This window comes from Notothenia rossii, assembly GCF_949606895.1.
Source record: "Notothenia rossii genome assembly, chromosome: 4".
Classification (NCBI taxonomy): Eukaryota; Metazoa; Chordata; class Actinopteri; order Perciformes; family Nototheniidae; genus Notothenia; species Notothenia rossii.
The window spans coordinates 79,168,119-79,189,476 of record NC_136902.1 but is presented as its reverse complement, the minus strand read 5'-3'; the positions used below and the strand labels follow the sequence as shown (position 1 = coordinate 79,189,476).

Sequence of the window (21,358 nt, the reverse complement as noted above, 5' to 3'; positions counted from 1 at the left end):
TAACCAATTACAGGTCCTTTTACAGACCTTTACATTTACAGACCAGCAAGAGAAGGAAGGACTGTGTTTTTAAAGCCTGTTTTGTTGTTGTGCCTTTTCGTAATAACTGGCTACCCCAGCTTGAAGTAGGCAGTACATATGCACCACCTGGGATTCATTCTGAGATTAAAGAGAAGGATTTTCTAAGAATCTGACCTGTATTTTGAACACTCTTTCTGTAACTTGAGGAAGGTGACAGCCTTGATATTTGAGTGGTTTTAACTCACTGCCATCTTCTCTCTCAGGAAACTTCTGCCCACTGTGTGATAAGTGCTACGATGATGATGACTACGACAGCAAGATGATGGAGTGTAGCCGTTGCAACCATTGGGTTCATGCCAAGTGTGAAAATCTGACAGGTATTAAAACACACAACTCTTACTGTGTTTTTACTTTGAGTGCTGACTTTAGTATTCAGCAGCATGTGTTGCACTTCATTTGCCTCGTCGGTTGTCAGTGTCTCTGCAGCTGACTGACAGCCATCCTGTGAGTGATGTCACTTGATAATTGCAGCAATAATGACCTGTCTTCTGTCTCTGTCCCCCAGATGAAATGTACGAGCTGCTATCAAAGCTGCCAGAGAGCGTTGTCTACACCTGCACCAAATGTACTGAGCGCCATCCGGCCGAGTGGAGGACGGTGTTGGAGAGGGAGCTTCAGGGATGCGTTCGCCATGTCCTCACTGCACTGCTCAACTCACGCACATCCTCACACCTGCTACGCTACAGACAGGTGAGATACACACTGATGTTTCTTCTTCTGTGGTTCCAGTACGAATTCCTTTATAATTTGTGTACTTAGATGGATTTTAAGTTTTGAATTGTATTTGCATGATACAAATGTTTAAGTTGCAAACAGCTGAAGCATCAACCACAGATACATGAGTATAATGGTGAGATATTAACTGATCTTAATGCTTCGGCTTGGGCGCAGGCGGTGAAGCCTCCGGAGCTGAACCCAGAAACAGAGGAGAGTCTTCCATCCCGTCGCTCCCCAGAGGGCCCAGATCCTCCTGTCCTGACAGAGGTCACCTCCACACCTCCCAGTGACTCCCCTGCAGACCTGGAGTCTGTTGAGAAAAAGATGGATCAAGGTCGCTACAATTCAGTGGTAAGCATGTCATTGTTTGAGCAGTATCTCTGGTCAAACTGGATCTGGTGCTTTTTCAAGAGACCACATGAGAGGTTTTGAATTACTTCAAGTATCAACATAAAAAGCTACAGCAGCTTTGACCTTTAACCAGTCTTCATCCTCACTTCACTGTTTTTACAACCAGTCTGTGTGTGTGTGTGTGTGTGTGTCTGTTCCTCATTTCATCCACAGTTGGAGTTCAGTGATGACATTGCGAGAATCATTCAGACGGCCATCAACAGTGATGGTGGCCAGCCTGAGAGCAGGAAAGCCAACAGCATGGTCAAATCCTTTTTCATTAGGGTAAGAACCTCAAATCCACTCTAGGTCATATGGATCATGTCAGTCCTTTCAACACCACCAAAAACAAATCAAATGAAAGTGCAGTTCACAAGGTCTCTCAAATTCCACAATGAAAAACAGTTGGACAGGTGTACACATTAGGTCATGTCAGGCAGTTTTTATTTTTCAATAACCTCATACAATTTTCAGATACGTATTTTACCCACATGCCTACATGCACATGTTTGATATTTTTTCAAATAAATATTGTCTTTAACCTAGGGCTGCTCAATTAATCGTATTTTAATCGCAATTACGGTTTTGGCTTGCAACGATTATAAAAACAACATCATCGAAATAAAACGATTATTTATTTTTTATAAAAAAAGAAAAACTTAATTGTTTTTTAATTGTTTTTTCAGTTGAATTATATAGTTCAGGATAATCAACTGTTAAAAACATACAGTTCAAAAAAATGTTTTAAATAAATGGATAATCGTTTTTAATAATCGTGATATCAATTATTGACCCAAATAATCGAGATTATGATTTTTGCCATAATCGAGCAGCCCTACTTTATCCTCTAGGTTAAAGGATATCATAGGTTAAAGGCAAATGTAGTGGCAATACAAAAACATTTTACAGACAAAGTAAAAGTGTGTGGCGTGTATACTAAAACGTAGCAACCAGGTGCCAGATCATTAGCATGAATTCAAGGAAACTGACGCGACGCTGATAATTTAACGAGGCAAAACTCTATGCAGGCAATGCTTCTCCCAAAACAAGAGTAAATATGGGGTTGGCAAACACCCTAGCAATATTCTTGTTCATGGAGTATGGAAACATTAAGCTGGCCAAAAGCTTGCCACAAATGCATTTTACGAGGCTGATATGCAAACTTCATTAAATGTTTTGTGTTTCAGCAAATGGACCGAATCTTCCCGTGGTTCAAAGTGAAAGAGTCCAGGCTCTGGGAACGGCAAAAAGTCTCCAAGTGAGTGTCTACCGCACGGTAGTACAAGAAGTTATACCAATAACTTAGGTTCCAGTGTCCAGTATGCCATTTTTACACAGTACAGTTATGTAAACCATAATTTGTCTTCATAAGTTGCTTCTAGAATTTTCTTTACACTGTTATGCGTTGAGGTTTTTGGAAATCAGGTATATTTTACCATTTTGATTTAAAGGGTTTGAAAGAAAAGCCGTACAATCAGGTGAAAAAATACTGAACAATGAAAGAAAGCTCAAACTGACATAACCAGAATTTGAAATTCAAAGTGCTCTTAATCTAAATTAGAATTGTGTGTTATGTGCTGGAATTTTCCAAACCTGTAGTGACCGTTATGATTGTTATAACAGAGAATAACCTAGTTTGAATATAATACTCATGTAATATGAAACTTTCCAAAGAGCTTGTTGTAAGCTGCAGTTTTCAAGAACCGTGGTCTATAATTATTGAAACGAGGAGTAAGATGTGGTTTTCCCTTGGAGAAGCTGCACCATCATCTGTATAGAGGAGAAAACCAGAAAGCAGTGAACTAATATTTATCAAATGTGGGGGCTGCCTGTAACAAAACCAATCCGAATTAGTAAGTGGAAATAAGGAGCATCAGGAATTCATCTTTATCGTTTTGAGTGATTAAGGACATCTACAAGTCTGTGTGATGTTCAGTTTTGTTCTCACTCATTTGTGTGCAGAAGGCTTCATATTACTAGAATGCTAAAGGCAAAATAATGTCTGTAATGTTCGGGAAGATAGTGGTCACACAATACGCATGACCAGGTGCGAGCAGGACCTATAACGCCTTCAAGGCCATTACATCAAATACAGAAAGAGAGTCTCTTTAATAATTCAATACATCATTCATTAAAGGGCCTGAGTGGAGTAGATAGTGGTGGAGTGGTTTTCTTTCAATGTGCCTCATTTCAAGACAATGACTGATGAGCGAGACCAGTTCAGATGTAAAGCTGGGGTAATTATATCGATTCCACCCTTTCTCTGATTTAATGAGCCCAATGGACAGCTTAGTGGTGAATGTAAGTTGGTAATAGACCACAGGAGACCTATACATTCTGATCGATGTCATTTTGAAAGACATCAAAAGAGAAGATAAAGTCAACATGCATGTCTTCACGTGTTTCTTTATTGACAAGAGAATACAGGATCAATTAAACCATCTCCCATAAGATGCAATCAATTCAGTGTATGCATCTGAGCAGTAGCCTCAAACATATTCACGGAGGGCAGCAACACTATTGATTAGTGCACATGCGTTTACATCCATGAAAAATAATGAAATGGTCATATTGAATAATTGATGCTGTTTACAGGGATGACTGGGTAATCATTTGATATTATCTGAAGGAATTACTCAAAGCTCATAGTCAATGCTTTGTGGCTATGTGAACCCTCTGTAATTGAAAGGATTTTCTAATGCATATTTGATTTGTTCCTACACACACACACTCATTGACTAACTCTCTCTTTCACTCGCTTACTCATATAGATATCAGCTTTCCCAGACCATTTACTCTGCCTGTCCTCAAGGCATTGTGGGAGGCAAACCATAAAAGCTTCACATTTCACTCGAAGACTCTTTGATAGACATTTGTGGTTTACTTGTCAGTGTTGCATTTAGTATTAGTGATCCTTTAAATGCCTGTTTAGCTGCCTTGTGAAGTCTCATAACTTAAGACAGCAGAGTCTTAAGTTATGAGACTTCACAAGACAACAATTACCCATCACTGCTTGACTTGGTAAAACTGCTCACATTATAGTCATATGACTTTTATGGCTTCTTGGTAAAAGCCTTTAGATTATAATCTGTATAATAGTTTGGAGGGATTAAAGACTCTTTTATTGCTTTTCAATATCACTTCAAATCTGTTATCGCTTTCTCTAACACCCTTCATCAAATATTGTATTTGTTTTTATTTCCGTCTGCATTAAGGGATATTTTTCATTTAGTCGATTGCTGGTAAAAAAACAAAACAGTTATAACAAACAATAAGCAATCTCAACTTTGTAAATGACCCAATCATTGTTAGCACAGACACACTTATTCATGTTGCCTGTCTCTGTTTTCCGTGGTGCCCCAGCAGCGGGCTTCTCCCCAACGCTGTGCTTCCTCCCTCCCTGGACCACAACTACGCCCAGTGGCAGGAGAGACAGGAGCTCTCCCGCGCTGAGCTCCCCCACCTCATGAAAAAGATCATCCCAGCCCCTCGGCCCAAAACCCCCGGTGAACCAGACTCCCCAGCCTCCCCTCCTCCTCTCCCTTTATCTCTACCCCCACCACCCCCACTGCTGCCTGGTAAGCTATTATGCAAATATATATACAAATACTTACAGGCATGCTTTTTTGTCACTTACTGATTTTATTTTAAATTATTTTCTATAGATCGTGAAGACAGCCTAGAGCTTCCTCCTCCGCCAGGCGTCAGTGATAACAGGAAATGTGTTCTGTGTCTCAAGTATGGGGATGAAAACACTAATGTGAGTCAGGAACTTTTATTTGTATTTACTTGCACAATTTTATCTGTTTTATTTGTCCTATGTTCTATATATATGTTGCACTGTTGGAAGAGCCTGTGACCTACGTTTTTCATTGCCATATCTACACTGTAGCTAATGTGCAAATGACAATAAAGCCTTGAATTGAACTCTCTTTGACAAACATAACAATGACTCTGTCACTGTTTCAGGAGGGTGGCAGGCTGTTGTACATTGGTCAGAATGAGTGGACCCATGTGAACTGCGCACTGTGGTCCGCCGAAGTTTTTGAAGACGACGACGGCTCGCTGAAGAATGTCCACATGGCTGTTCTCAGGGGGAAACAGCTGGTAAGACATTCAGTCTATCGCATCTCTTTTTCTTCACTGTTTTCTTGGCCGGACATTTACAACCTATTGTTCTTTTTTATTCAGCATTGTGAGAAGTGTCAAAAGCCAGGGGCCACAGTTGGCTGCTGCCTCACCTCTTGCACCAGCAACTACCACTTCATGTGCGCCCGCCAGTGCCACTGCGTCTTCCTGGAGGACAAGAAAGTCTATTGTCCAAAGCACAGGGACCTCATCAAGGGAGAAGTAAGAAAAACGAATGACTATAAAATCAGAAGTTCATTAATACATTTAGATGGCAGCCACCTTACTGTACGTAGGTTTCACGTTTTTGTATCTTTGTCATAAATAATAATTCACCTTTCCTATGTTTGTCCTTTTTCTCCAGGTGGTGTCTGGGTTTGAGGTGACCCGCAGGATCCTGGTGGACCTGGAGGGCATTAGCTTCAGGAGGAAGTGGCTGGCAGGACTGGAGCCTGAAAATATTCACATGATGATAGGTAGGTTTATCAATGGCAAATATTGGTGGATAAATGTCCATTTCCTTGATTTACTCCCAGTGTCTAAATGCCTTTTTTAAAACTTTCATTGCAGGATCCATGACTATTGATTGTTTGGGGATACTGACTGAACTCTCAGACTGCAAACGCAAACTCTTCCCTGTAGGATACCAGTGAGTTTTCTTTCTTTCTTTTTTTACCTTTTCATTCACTTGAAAGTCTTCCCTAACAATTGTTTTGTACCTCATCATTATTATCCCTTCAATTAATGTACATCTGCCGGAGGACATTTAAATTGCAAACTGAATAAATTCTCTTTTCTCCAGGTGTTCAAGGGTGTACTGGAGTACTTTGGATGCCAGAAAGCGCTGTGTGTACACCTGTAGGATAATAGTTTGCCACCCAACAGTGATAGAATCTGACCTGAAAAGCATGATGGCTCCTGAGGAGAATCGCACAATAGCCCACAGCCCACTTCACATAGCAGGTAAACTATATTGACTCGATCTAGTTCAGGTTTGAATGTTTTAAAATATGATGTTTATATTTAAATTCTTCTTCTTTCATATCAAGACTTCCCAGATCCATTTGAATCCCCAAGGCGCTCTGAAACCCTTTCCCCCACTGAATCCCCTAAGCTCAGGGTTTACACCAGGAACCGACACCCAAGCTACCCCCCCTGTCAGCGCTTCATAGGCCCCAGACCCATGCCCTCTCCAGGTAAATATGCATCCTTTTTTTTTTAAAGAAGAAGGCGTTCGTTACATAATTTAGATATGGTTTGTAGAAATTAGTTTAAATTGATTCTCACAGATAAGTATCCATTTCAATTTCCCTTTCTTTATTTGAAGGAGGTACCTCTCATCCCCAAAGCCATGAAATTGTGACAGTAGGCGACTCCCTGGTGAACCCCGGCTTGCGGAATATTGACTCACGTCGCCACAGCTCCCCTTCGCTCTCTCCTTCTTCCCACCAGCTGAACAGACACAGAGGGGTGACCTCCCCACCTCACATTGTGTCACGACCCCTTACCTCTCCCCCTCCCCTCATCCCCTCCCCTGCCAGAGACCCTGAAAAGTCCAGACACATCAGCAAAGACTCAGCTAAGAGTCCAGTCCAGAGAGAAAATGAAAGAGGTCGAACGTTCTCCACAGACAGATACAGACAGCAAGCATCCAGAGACACGGACAAGGGGAAGGTTTCAAGTCAAGACCAAGCTTCTAAGGATTCGGACAAGAACAGATCATCCAGAGAAACAGCGCAAAAAGACTCTGACAAGAGTGAAATACCAGCAAAGGAGCCAGAAAAGAGGAGAACGTTAAGCAGAGACCCCGAGAGGGGGCGTCCTCCTAGTAGAGATCCAGAAAAGGGGAGACAAGTTAACAGAGACTCTGAGAAGGGGAGACAGGCTAGCAGAGAGTCAAGCAATAGAGAAACAGATAAAAGCAAATCCTCCTCTAGAGATTCCAGCTATAAGGATACTGATAAATCCAAGTCTCTCAGTAGAGATGCAGGGTTAAGGGACTCTGAGAAGCATAGACAACATAGCAGGGAAACAGGAAAAGACTCAGGTCAAGGTAAAGACAGACCGTCAAGCAGAGACTCTGATAAGGGGAGACCTTCCTCTAGAGATTCCAGTTATAGAAGCTTGGAGAAAAACAAAGACTCTGCCTCGGGGAAAGATAGTAACCCTGGCAGTCAGTCCAAACAGGCTGGAGGTGAGGGTAAGAGCCCCCGACTGGCACCGGCAATCTCAGGCCAGTCCTCCCCCCCTGTGGGCACCGCTGCTCTCACCTGTCAGCAGAGAGGTGGCAGCGCCAAGCAGACGGACAAGCAAGGGAAACATGGAGGCAAAGAACTGGATGTTTCTGCAGGTATGATGCCTCGTCACCGGGCCACCCCCACCTCTAGCATCACCCAGTCTAAGGACAAGCTCAGCTCAGGGAAAGAGAGTAGTAGCTCCACTGGAAATGTAATGCCAGCTTCACTCCACAAGGACACCGTTGTTGGGAAATCCAGCTCCCCACAATCTTCATTCCAGAAGTCCAATTCAAGGAAATCAAATGATCACTCATCAGGTCCAACCACAACAGCGCCTATGAAGCCTGTGTGGTCTTCAAGGACACCAGCAGAAGAGGAAGTTGTCAAGCGAGGCTCCATGCTCCTAGCCTTACCGGCTACAGCCCTAGCTGCCAAAGACAAACACCCCAAAGTTAAGACCACAGGCAGCAGAGAGGCGTCCAAAGACCGTGAAAGAGAAAAGACTCTTCAAAACAGCAACAGCAGCAACAAATCTCCCCTTCTGAACAATAACACAAAAGCAACCGGTAGCACCAACGCTCATGCTGCTACAAACCCCAGCGCCCACAACAGCAGCAATAGCAAAGCTCCAGTGTTTGGAAACTGCACCAAAGCCCAAGGAAAGGCTCAGGGGGAGAAGCTTGATAACCCAGGAGGGGACAGGTCATCCTCGAAGGGCAGAGAAAATTACTCGTGTCCGGAGAGGAAGAACAGCTCGAGTCTGGAGAACTTACAGCAGCTGCAGAAGGGGGCATTAGCTCCGGAGAAAGGAGTGAAGACCTCCGCTCAGTCTCACACCAAACCAACAACTAACCAGCTGCCGTTGTCCTCTAGAGAGAAGAAGAGATCCGTTAAACCCCCTACTGTAACTGCACTAATCAAGACTGACCCCAATGGGACCGGCAAGGCGGGTAGTATTTCTTCCTCCTGTCCCACGACCACTACCTCCACCGTCTCTTCCGGTCACGGGACCCGTCGCTCTGCACGCTCCGCCCTCTTCTCCTCGCCCTCTGCCAGCAGTAGTGACAGTTCTGAATCTGACACCCAGACTCACACAGAGGAAGAGGATTTGCGCAAGGAACACTCACACAGCGAGCTCCAAGACCACGACAGCCTCCTCACTCAAGGCACAGAGGATGAGGGTCCCGAAGACGACCACGACAGATGCATGGATGACAAACATCACGAGGACGACAGTGACGGGTCAGGGTCGGCCAAGCGGCGCTATCCTCGACGCAGTGCCCGCGCACGCTCCAACATGTTCTTCGGCCTCACGCCTTTCTACGGGGTTCGCTCGTACGGAGAAGAAGACCTCCCTTTCTACGGCAGTGGGGACGGAACCGGGCCCGTGGTGAAGAGGAGGAGCGGTGGCCGAAAGAAGTCGGCTGAGGGGCAGGTGGATGGAGCAGATGATATGAGCACCTCCTCTTCTTCGTCAGTGGACAGCGGCGACGATGAAGACAGTGAGATGAAACAGAGGGGTAAAGACCCTTACTACTACAACTTCACCCGAACAATAATCAACCCTGGTGAAGGTCTACCGTCCATAGAAGGGATAGACCAGTGTCTTGGAAGGGGATCCCAGCTGCAGCGCTTTCTGAAAGACGAGGAGCAGCAACAGCAAATGGCTCAAGGGAAAGCTGAGGAGGACATGCTGAGTGCTCTGTAAGTACACACAAGTATTCTGATACAATGATTGCTTTGTATGGTACCAAAGGGTCCATAAGAGTCTATACAAATAAAGCTTTCAAACGTTTAAAGTGCTTGCATTCATATATTTTGTACAAGAGTGCAATGTTCTTTGAACTGATGTTTCTTAATGCTAGTAAACAGGCCATGTGTGATGTGTGTCTCCTGCAGGTGTGTGCTTGAGTGATTTGATGCTGAATGAACCCTGTGTTTATCTGTGATTATTTTCTGTTGTCTCTTATAATAAGACATCTTTTCTTTGCCGTGTTTGACAGGACCTTAGGCAAGCAGCATATCGGCCAGCTAGATGGCGTCGACGATGGCTCAGAGAGCGATACCAGCATCTCCACCACCAGCACCACCACCACGGCTAAAGCCACCTCCTCTTCCACGACCCAAAAGAGCACTCCTAGGAGAAGGGGCCGAGAAAGGCACACTGAGAAAGCTGACCCCCATGACTCGAGCAAGGAGGCTGACAACAGCGGGGGAGCCACAAGTGGCAACCCGCGAGAAGGCAGAAAGAACCAGAAAGAAAACTGTCTTCCTCTCGGAGGCGGGGTCAAGTCCCAGCCTCAGAGTCAGGGTCAGGATCCTCTCGAGGCCCAACTGTCCCTCAGCACAGACCTTCTTAAATCTGACTCAGACAACAACAACAGTGATGACTGTGGTAACATTTTGCCATCTGACATCATGGAATTTGTCCTCAACACACCTTCCATGTCAATGCAGGCTCTGGGTCAGCAGTCTGAGCCGTCCTCCTCCGAGCTTCTCCTGGATGAGAGCTATGTTGGAGTGGATGTCAACCGGCCCAAAGATATTCTGTTTGAAGACTTTTCCCAGCAGCTGCCCACTGCTGAGAGCGGAGGTGTAGTGGAGAGTAGTGTGAATAGTTCCATATCTGTGGAGGAGCCCTATCTTCCTTTGGAGCTGCCTTCTGACCTCTCGGTCCTGACAACACGCAGCCCTTCCGTCAGCACCAGTCAGAACCACACTGCTGGGAGTCTCATCTCTGAAACCTCAGACCGCACAATGCTGGGCTTGACCTCTGGCTCAGAGACCATCGGAGGAGAAAAGAGTGGGGGCAAGAAAAGAGCCGGGCCAAGTGTGTCACCGTCAGAGAAGCAGCATGACACTACAACACAGGTAACAGAGGGTCACATGACTCCTGAGCAGTTTATTCCCAGCCCTGCCATTGGCCAGGTGGTTGAACCCCAAGGGAACCAGGATGTCCCCAGGAGCTCTGGTACCCCGGGTCTGCCGAGTTCACCCTCCCTTCCTCTTCAGGGTCAGAAGTACATCCCTGCTTCCGCTGCAGCCGCAGGCAGCCCCGGTCCAGTTCCTGTCCCAGGACCATCCCAGGTTCAGGTTTCCAGCCCAGCACTCATCAAACCGGGCCCTGACAAGCTCATCGTGGTCAACCAGCAGTTCCAGCCTCTTTACGTTCTTCAGACCGTCCCTAATGGTGTTGCCCAAAAAATTGGCGCCGGAGCAATGATGGACACTGTCACACTTACCACAGGGTTGAATACTGCCAAGCCAATATTTCCTGCTGGAGGCAAAGTCCTGGGCACCATGACCCACCCTTCCCAGATTCACACCTTCACAGGAACCACACAGGCAGGTTTCCAGACGGGGATCCCCAGCACCACCTCAGGGCTTCTCATCGGGTTGCCCCACGAGCCCCAGATTCTGGTCTCAGAAGCTGGTCGGAGTCACAGTGTTGCCATAGTGTCCAGTCCCTCCTCTCTCACTTGTTCCCCGACTGTACTCGCCTCAGCTCACGGCAAAAAGAGGCCCATCCCTCGTACTCGACCAAGAAAGAATAAAAAGCCGGTCCCCTCCCGTAGCCAGCCCACCCTGGCCCCATCTGAGGTTGGCCCTCCCAACATGACCCTAATCAACCTGTCTTCCCCTCAGATTACTGCTACCATTCCTGGCACCCTCTACACTTCTCAGCGCAAGGTCCCAAATATTATCAAGAGACCAAAATCAGGCGGGGTTATGTACTTCGATCCCACTACTCTCCTTCAGCAGAGGATTCCTGGTGTGGCCCAGCCTGGTATCCTGGGCCACGATGCCTCCACTCACCTCATACCTTGCACAGTCTCTGGGCTCAACCCCAGTCGGTCAGTGCTGAATGTTGTGTCTGTGCCCTCTAGTGGTGCCGCTGGCCTTCTTGCACCAGGAACAGTCTCCATCTCCACCCCTGTGCTCGGCTCCACTGAGATCACAGGGCCAATTAGCAACCTCCTGTTCAAGGCAGGTCCTCACAGCTTAAGCCTGTCAGATCAACCAATGGTCCTTCAATCAGCAGGCGCTCCTCTGATGCCACAGCTGAGCTCTGTGCAGACGACTATAGCCAGCAGCATCTGCGTCCTGCCGTCCCAACAGACTATCAGCATGGCTGTCAACCAGCAAGGAAAGACAGAAGTTAGTCATGTCCACTTACAGCCCAAACCCATCAACAGAACCCACACTGTGGACTCCAGTCACAACACCAACGTTACTCTAGCCACCTCTCTAAGTCCGGCCAAGGGTCGTGTTGTTGGAGTGTTTACAAACACACAGACCTCCGCCCACGCCCAAAGCAGAAGAATAACTCCCATCTCCAGATCATCGGAGCAAAGGCAGCCTAACTCCAGCACTTCAGGAGCAGAGAAAGGCAAACAGAAAACCAAGAGGAGCAGGCAGAGCTCAGACACAACCAGCGTGAAGAAGCTCAAGGCGGCGCAGGCAGAGGAGCCTCACAGCAACCCCGCAGGACGACATCGCCCAAACCCAAGGTGAGACTGTTATTATTTATGGCTGGTTGAGATGTATCTTGTTTTGGGTTTGTTTCTATTCACATCAATACATGGGAAGAATTGGCAGTGACCTTCTCCAATAGGGTCCTGCATAAAGAATGTGACATTGAGACATTTTTTATTTTGGTTTAAAGTTTTGCCCAGGCGAATTTTCCAAATCAATTTTTTTGTATCTACATGAACCACCATTTGCATTCCCATACATTATATCAAATGCACCACACATATTAAGAAGGAAATATGTCTGTAGGCCCTATTTCTCACATTATTTCCCTTTTCAAAAACAGCTGTGGAAAACACCAGGAATAAAGAGTTGAGTTCAACATTATGACTCGTGTGTTAACTGAATGCTAAATTAGTCAGAGAGCCCAAAAGGCTGAATTGCTTCTCAAGTTACAAAATTACCTGTTGCTGACAGGCAATATGGATAATTTTTAAATGGAGTCCGGCACAGAGCTTACTCCATATAAAGACACAGGGGCTTCACTGCAGCAAACTTCACATATAACATTTACTGCAAAATAGCATCAGTAATCTGTTTTATGATATGATATGTTCTGCCCATTTATTACCTCTATGCTACCAACAATATCAGTTCCACTTCATTTGTTAAACTGACTTTAGCAGGCTTCCACCACTTACCACACTTACTCTCATGTATTACTCACTACTGCAGAATAGTGAAAACACTGGAATGGATATTTGAAATTATTTAAAAAGATCTTTGGGCCTGGAAGGAGTTCTTGTTGTACAATTATTGGGGAAAGACTGGTTCAAGTACAGACTAGAGAATTGAAATATCTCACCTTGAATTAATCTATAACTTTCAGTTGTTTTTAGTACTTTGCATAAAATATATTCCCATCTTCCTTTCTAGCAGTTCCAAAGAGCTGAGCTACCCTGAACCCATGGACACAGGCAAGCCCGCTGACAAGGCAACCAACAAGAGGTATGCAGCCGTCCGTTCCAGGTACCCATCGTCATACTGAATATACAGAATAACTCTAATGCTTGCCTTAAATCTTTTCTAGCGTGCTTGGTAAAAAGAAGACATCTGAAGGTCCTGTGGTACCGGGGAAAGTAGTGGGGAAAGACAAACCATCAGCAGCAGGGGGGGCAGCGTCTCTTCCTGTGGCTTCACCACCTGACGAAGAGGGAAACAGCAGGGATACCGGCCTGGACAGCAAACCCAAGAAGGGCATCATCTTTGAAATCTGCAGCGAGGACGGCTTCCACATCCGCTGTGAGAGTATCGAAGGTGAGAACAAAAAACCTCACATTCATTGTTTTAAAAAAGTATAAATGCTTTATATTATGTTTTAACACAAATCATTACTGTTCTTGCAAAATGCTCTTTACAAATGTAATAAAACGTATTAAAGTGTGTGTAAAACATTGAACTTAAATATGAAATACTGACCCTTCACAGAGGCTTGGAAATCCCTGACTGATAAGGTGCAGGAAGCTCGCTCCAACGCACGGCTAAATGAGCTCTCCTTTGAAGGTGAGGCATCGCTCTAACTTCCCCACAAAACAAAGAATAGATACGTTTTTGTGTTCGTAAATGATTCATTGTTAACGTTTGTCTTTGTTCCTCCCAGGTGTGAATGGTTTGAAGATGCTGGGAGTCGTGCACGAGGCCGTGGTCTTCCTGCTGGAGCAGCTTTACGGCTCCAGACACTGTCGCAGCTACCGCTTCCGCTTCCATAAGCCAGAGGAAACCGAGGAACCTCCCATCAACCCTCACGGGTCGGCTCGTGCAGAGATCAACCACAGGTAAAGAAGGGACACACACACACACACACACACACACACACACACACACACACACACACACACACACACACACACACACACACACACACACACACACACACACACACACACACACACACACACACACACACACACACACACACACACACACACACACACACACACACACACACGCTTCTTTGTATGCCTTACAATACAGTTTTTGTGTATTTTTCTTACGTTTGTCATTGCTGTCTTTATTATATTAACAGCCCTTTGAGTCATGCTTTGTGATGTTGGGCTGTTATAAACTTTCACTTGACCAGGATAATCAAAACCCCTTTTTCTGACTTAATGCTCATTATTAAAAAAAACGGTTTTAAACAAGCTTGTAACCAAAAACCTGTTCTGTATCTTGTGCGTTTGTGTTTCTGACTACTGTCTCTCCCACCTGCTTCCCCTTCAGGAGGTCTATATTTGACATGTTCAATTTCTTGGCATCAAAACATCGCCAGCCTCCTGAGTACAGGCAGCAAGAAGACGATGATGATGAAGGGCAGCTCCGGACAGCTAGGTCAGTTTCTAAAAACACAAAATCTCCGTTATGTATTCACAGTAAATACATACTGTCTTTGTGCCACTGCTACATTTCAATGTCTCCCCTAAAGGATCAATTAAAGCTTAAGACTGTTAACAGTTCTAAAATAAGATTTTGAGAGATTATCACTTAAGACCACAGCATTCATTTTTCATGTTGCTGTTGCAGGCGTGCCTCCATGGAGCTTCCCCTGGCTGTGAGATTCAAACAGCTCAAGGTCACATCTAAGGAAACGGTTGGAGTTTACAGGTAATCATTTATAAATCTTTTAAGCTGATAAAAAGCTGTAAAATATGAAGATAATATACAATGTGACATGACAAAATGCAGTCTTAAACCATTACTGTAATTAACTGTATCCCTCTACAGGTCTCCCATTCATGGCCGAGGTCTTTTCTGCAAGAAACCCATTGATGCTGCGGAGATGATCATTGAATATTCTGGAAATGTCATCCGGTCTGTCCTCACTGACAAACGGGAGAAATATTACGATGGAAAGGTGAGGTCTTAGGATCTTAACTTAAGAGTTAAAGATGTATTCGTTCAATGTTTTAACCTGACTTATAGGAGTATGACATATCATTCATAAAACCTTAAACCTCTTCTTTTTTTTTCCTCAAAGGGGATTGGCTGTTACATGTTCCGCATCGATGACTATGAGGTGGTGGATGCCACTGTGCATGGCAACGCCGCCCGCTTCATCAACCACTCCTGTGAGCCCAACTGCTACTCCCGGGTCATCACTGTGGACGGCCAGAAGCACATCGTCATCTTCGCCTCTCGACGCATCTACTGTGGAGAAGAGCTCACCTACGACTACAAGTTCCCCATCGAGGATGCCAGCAACAAGCTCCCCTGCAACTGCGGCGCCAAGAAGTGTCGCAAGTTCCTCAACTGAACTCTAAACGACTGAAAGAGGACTGCAAATCTGTGGAGCAGAGCCGCCATGTTCTGATTGTTCAGGTGGACTTCCTGGGTCCGGCCTGCGTAGGACCGCTGCCATCAGGGCGCAAGCTTTGAGAGTGTTTCTGCTGCACGTGTTGGCAGGAAACACTGGCAGCGGCCGCGGGTCGTACTGTACAAATAGGAAGGGCCATTTTGGAGGAGGGGCCACTTGTAGAGATTCCAACATATTGTGCCTCCTTTTGTCTCGTTAACAGTTGGCATGGGGAGATCACCTTCAGAGGTGAGTCATGAAACAGTTTGGCCTTCATAGCATTGCAATATTAACTTTAATTTACATTTGGATGATAAAGTTACCCCTTCATATTTTTTACATTGGCCCATCCTCCTTAATTTTATAAAAAATATTTTACGGTCCACTAATGCTGAGATGTGAAAATATTCAAAGAACTCGGTTCCGTTTTACACCAAAGTGCAATTTGTTGAAGGGACTGGGAAGAGATATTTTACTAGAAAGAAAAATTGTTAAAATCTTTTTTTTATTTATATTGCAGTGTCGGATGTTATTGATGCACATCTCCCTGTCTGAATATGTGCTGATGCCTTCAGAGCTGTTGTGATTTACAGGAACCTTCCCCTAGGTGTGTACATTAACACTGTAAATAGGAGCTGCTTTTCAGTGAGCAGCCTGACAGGAGCTGTACCGGTCGAAACAGCAGGGGGAGCTGTGGCCACAGAAAGGAAGAGAGAAAAAAGAGACAAGCGGGTAGAAATGTAGATTTGTTTAAAAAAGAAAAACGTTATTTTTGGCCGTTCCTGTATGGGATGATATCTGAGGTCGATAGTATCCGTTGTACTTAAATTGACTTTGGTCTGACAGCTATGTCGACATGTTATCGGTGGGATTAAGCCTCTGGCATGACAGAGCGAGGCAGCTAGAGATTCTGGTGGACTGACAGCCAAGGGACTGGAGAACCCTACTGATGTGCTTTAGTAGACGTATTTAAAATCTTTTGGAGCAGATCTTACAGAAACATACAGATCCATGCTGTTGTTATTATCAAACGTGCTTTTGGTAATTATTATATAAGCTCTGACTTTTGAGTCTCGTTCCAAATTACAGCAGCAGAGAGAACCAAACATCACGCCCTTGAATTGAATTTTCACACAGCTGGATTTCTTCTTGGCCTGTTGTGATAACCATTACTATGGAAAATGTTTTTTTTAATTTGTATTACGTCTTTTAAACTCTTGTCTGTTTATCTTGTCTTTTTTATTATGGACATGAAAATATCAAGCTTGCTTTGAAAAAACAAATGTAAATAATGTATATTTTTCTACAAAAAAAAGACTTAAAAAGCACTCACTAGTGAATAGCACTAAATGATGGTATTTATATTTTTTAAGAATCGTATTTATTTTGTTGCCATTTTTGTAGGAAATAGAGGTTTACAGACACTAATGCTCGGTCTCTATGTTTTGTATTCCGCTGCCTTTTCGAAGTTGTTTTTGTTGTAATTTCATTTTTTCTTTGTTTTCTTTGTAGCCTGAATGTTTTCTTTGATTCCAAAGACTGACACTGGTCTGTGGCTTGGTCCCGTTGAGTTCAGTCCACCAGTAGCTCTCTTATCTATCGCGGGCAGTTAGTTCAGAGCTGACGGTTATTTTCCTTATCCCAGTTCTAGCTGGTAGTATGGCAGTTGTGAACTATTATTATGCACTTGAGAGAGCAAAGATTGTTGATCCATAGCAGATATCTCCTCTCTCCAGCCTTATTGTCACCACATCACACCACACCGAGAATCAACTCCACTTACCGGCCGCTCCAAGGCAGTCCTAACAAAATGTTTCTCTTGTCACGTTTAAAACTTAAGTCCCATCAAACTGTTTTATCCCTCTGCAGACGTATCATAAAGAGGTGCCTTTATTTTAATGCTACCAACAGCATTCACTAAAACCCAGTCGAGCCAATCTGTTTATTAAAGAAACCACTTCCATCAAGAAATCACTTCTTATCACTTCTCTCACTCTCCCTGTGGTTTGCCTTAGTTGAAAATGAGCATGCCTCGTCTCTCTGACAAGCCTTCATGTCCCGGACCGAATATTTGATCAGACTGTTTAGACTGACAGGTTCCCCTATGCGACTTAAGTCTTTGTTTTTGTCCCTTCTTAACTAATTTATTGTTCTCCGTCATTCACGCTGACTTTGTCATCACCTAAAGGCCGTTAGCGGTTCCTCCCACACTTCTTCCTTAAACAAAAGTATGATCCACACGGTTTGCACTTTAGCTGTGACACGGGCACTGAACACACATAGGACAACCCTCTCTCCAGACAATGCAACTCCAATACTGAAAACCACAAGCACAGATAGTCACTGAGAATACTTAGAGTTTGTGCATCAGGCCGTGGTATAAAACTGAGTTTGGTCATTTTGAATTCCTCTTGATGATAAGCGTTTGAGGCTCTAGCAAAGTGCACTTGACTCTTTTTCTGCAACAAAGTGAAGGCAGGGACCACTCCAGCAGCCCTTCCTTCCTGAAGGTGCAGCGTGTACAAACCTCGGCTAGGCTTTTCCATTTAGGGCCCCAGATCAGGTCATGAGGTGACTGACGGTCCGGTAGTTGTACAGCTGCACCTTCATCGGGCTCGCTGGGATCAGCTGCTAAGGTCAACTATGAATGTATATTCCTTCTCCGCAACACCAGACTTGTGATACTTTGTCAGCTACATTTGTTTTCAGTTCTTGCGTCAACAACCTTGGTACATATGGACGATATGTAGATATGACCTCAAACTGGGCGGCAGCAGCGGTTTCATTTCAGCACTGGGAATAATAATAAAGTGTGAACAGCAGTGGCGTTTCTGTCTCTGGGACAACATGTTCTCACTGGGTTAGCTCAATTCTTCTCGCCAGCATCGGTGATACAAACATGTTAACTGATGCCAAGGGCTCTGTACGGCTCTCACTCCTCGAGATCCACTTCGGTGAACAATAAGTCATTTACTCCACTGTTTAACAGCATATATACAATAAGGAAATGGTGTTTGTTGTTTCTCTGGATTTCATTTTACCACGCCACACCAGTGGCTCTTCATCATTATCTGTAATTATAGTATAAATACATAACAATATTATACGGAAACATGCATAGTAATTTCTTGTACTTTAGTATCTATACAATATATGGAATGGACAGACAAACTTAGTTACAGTAGCAAAACAGCAGATTTATAATGGTTAATAGCAATGTTTCAATGTACTCTATAATGGTTTTGTGTTACAGTACTATCAGATGAAACTTAACGTGCATCATTCTTTCGTATCTTGATATCCAGTACCAATTTTGCTGTGCCTGCGAACGTTCCTCCATCACAAGGAGCACTGCAGTTTTTCTTTTCACTTTTGTTTCTGGAAAGGATCGGTTTTTATGTGATGAGAAATGTAACTGTATTAATGTGGTTGTAAACTTCTTGAGGTCAGCCATTTTGTTTTTATCCCCTCTGGTTGATGTAGTGAATGTTTTTTTTTCTTTGTACGTTTTAACAGGGAATTTTATTTTAGAAGGCTTACTTGATGTGGTATAAATTAAGAGTTTGGTTCAGTGGAGACTCACCAGAAGTTTTAAAGATCTTACCAAAATGCAGTTTTACCATTTTGGAAAACCTCTCATGTCTCCCACCTCTCTCCTCCGAAGCTTTGGTTGTACTTATCATGTACTGTTTTTTGTTTTTTTATAGAAAGTCATAATGCTGATGTTGAAAACTTTTAATTTATTTATTTTGTGCAACATCCACCCTGAATTGTTCTTTTACAAGTTAAAGTTTGGGAGAGGTCGGATGAGTACGTATTTGTAATTTTCTAATTGTTTCTTGTGTATAGAAGTTATCAGCCTATGGGATGTGGTGCCACAGAGCGAGCGGCTGTAGGACGTGCGAAAGAGAGGAATCATGGGTCATGAACAGGCTTGTTTCTTATGCCTTGAATATACCTTTGTCTTATCAATATTCCTCCTGCTCTCCGTAATAGCGGTATTCATGATTTCAACATCATATTTTCTCCCGTTTTTAAAAAGTGTTCTTTCAATACACATCAACAAAATGAAGGATGACTACCACAGTAAAACAGACCACAAACTACTTGGTTGAATGTATAATTAGGAAACAAAGTTGTAAATACGTGTAAAAAGAAAAGTTTCTAATCATGTTTATTTTCTATGCACTTTTTTATTTAAGTGATAGTTTAAATAATAAACATGTCTCCTTTACTCTTCTTTGTCTCTTGCTTCGTTTAATGAATGATAAAAAAAACGTATATTATCTCAGCACTGTCTAGCTAATTTATATCAAAAACAAAAATATATATTCGATGAAATGTTTAGATTCTAAGATTCGATCAAATCTCTGCTCTCTGGATGCTGCAAACATCAGTCTGCTTTTTGACGGTCTTTCACCAAAATGTCTCAAAAAACTGAGAAACAACAAGAGTTCATTTGCAACCTTTGATCACATTGCCCCTCTCCTCGTCTCTTGAGAGAAGTGTTCCCCAGGGCTTGGAGCATATGGTTTAGAAAAAAACTGGAAAATTAAATCGCTCTTATGGAGGTTTTGACCACATGGTGGTTCGATCACATAATCTTCATTAGCAGATAGTTTTAAGACAACAGGATGAGGACTCCTTAAAAAGCTTTTAGAACATTCAAAGGAACTGAAGCTGCATCAAAGGCTCAAGAGGAGCTGCTTTATGGACCCTATTCTCAAGAGCTGTTTCCAGGTAAGGCATGAACCTTAAGCCACACCAACCAGTTCATGTTTTTATTTTATTTTTACTGTTTACTTTTTTAGTGAATATTTGAATTTTATTTTTTTGAGTTTTTATAAACAATGGTATGATATCAGATCAGATTAACCAAATACAAACTTGCATCTCATTCATTTTTATTTATATGTTTAATTTATTGGAGCAAGTTATCTCTGGGCTCATTAATGTGTTCTTTTTTTGTGTTCAACATCTAGATTTTGTGGGAAATAATTGCATAAGTTCACAGTTTTTTTGTGAAAGGAAGGACTTTTTATGCCTTGTTATTCAGTTAACCCAGTGTTTCTCAAAGTGGGGGGGCATGACAGGGGGCGAGAGACCAGGAAGAAAAATGGTTATGGAAAAAAATTCATTTGGAAAAGTATTGATTCGACAATAATATGATACAGTACAGTACAAGTACGTCTGGGTCTCTGTGTTTCATTCAAGCCCGGCTCTGTGTGTGTGTGTGGAACGACCCATTTTGTGTGCGAGAGAGAGAGCGCACCGGTACCGGAGATCGTTGTTGTTAGCTTCTGGTGCTAAAGAGCTCCGCTAACGGATATAAGGAGCTTTTTCCACAACAAGGTGGAGGAGAGTCTTCTCCTGTCAGATGAGAGGCTCAGTGAACTAAAGGACTCTCTGAGTGTTTAGATAGTTAAAGGGGACCTATCATGCAAAATGCACTTTGAGATGTCTTTTATACATAAATATGTGTCCCTGGTGCGTAGGGGAACTCACGCAGCGTCAGAAAATATAACCCTCTCTTCCTCCGTACCCAAATCGTTTAGAAATGGGTACAACGAGCAGATACAGATTTGCTGCCGATCTGACGTCAAATCGGCAGCGGACCCACAGAAAATTGCTATCAGAAACAATGCCTGACGTGTTTTGGACGTAATGTCGTCTTTGTTTACATTAGCAAGCCTCGCTAACACTCAGAGCTAACCTGTACTGTAGAGCACATGTATTTTAAAAAGCAGGAAATAAAAAAAGAACTCACCTTGTGATAAACCTGCAAGAGAAAAAGCATTTGAGCTCCATTCTGTTTCAGAAATAATCCTTGATGTGGTTTAGAACAGGATGGCGTTTTATCACAGCAGAATTTAACTTTATCTCCGGTAGAAGTCTGATCAGGCATTAGCTCCACCTCCTCTTTGTTCTTTTTTTCAAGCTAAGGACCCAAAATCCGCGTTTCTCTAATGCGGCTTTCACACCA

The 21,358-nt window shown here is 43.6% G+C and overlaps 1 protein-coding gene across 1 annotated transcript in view; it reads left to right on the top strand.

The window, feature by feature from the left end:
- The window catches only part of kmt2a (lysine (K)-specific methyltransferase 2A), a gene marked incomplete at its 5' end in the record, with an annotated part of 37,531 nt that extends 17,917 nt beyond the window's left edge, over positions 1-19,614 (top strand). Inside the window, 23 exon segments of the mRNA XM_079673862.1 lie at positions 285-398; positions 587-771; positions 973-1,149; positions 1,363-1,473; positions 2,376-2,446; positions 4,552-4,766; positions 4,854-4,948; positions 5,158-5,295; positions 5,380-5,538; positions 5,681-5,792; positions 5,887-5,965; positions 6,119-6,279; positions 6,366-6,512; positions 6,644-9,257; positions 9,557-12,064; positions 12,963-13,034; positions 13,117-13,343; positions 13,515-13,589; positions 13,687-13,861; positions 14,307-14,414; positions 14,607-14,687; positions 14,808-14,937; positions 15,061-19,614. Coding sequence (XP_079529988.1) covers positions 285-398; positions 587-771; positions 973-1,149; positions 1,363-1,473; positions 2,376-2,446; positions 4,552-4,766; positions 4,854-4,948; positions 5,158-5,295; positions 5,380-5,538; positions 5,681-5,792; positions 5,887-5,965; positions 6,119-6,279; positions 6,366-6,512; positions 6,644-9,257; positions 9,557-12,064; positions 12,963-13,034; positions 13,117-13,343; positions 13,515-13,589; positions 13,687-13,861; positions 14,307-14,414; positions 14,607-14,687; positions 14,808-14,937; positions 15,061-15,336 — 8,030 coding nt within the window. The 3' untranslated portion in view covers positions 15,337-19,614.
- Positions 19,615-21,358: the final 1,744 nt, after the last annotated feature.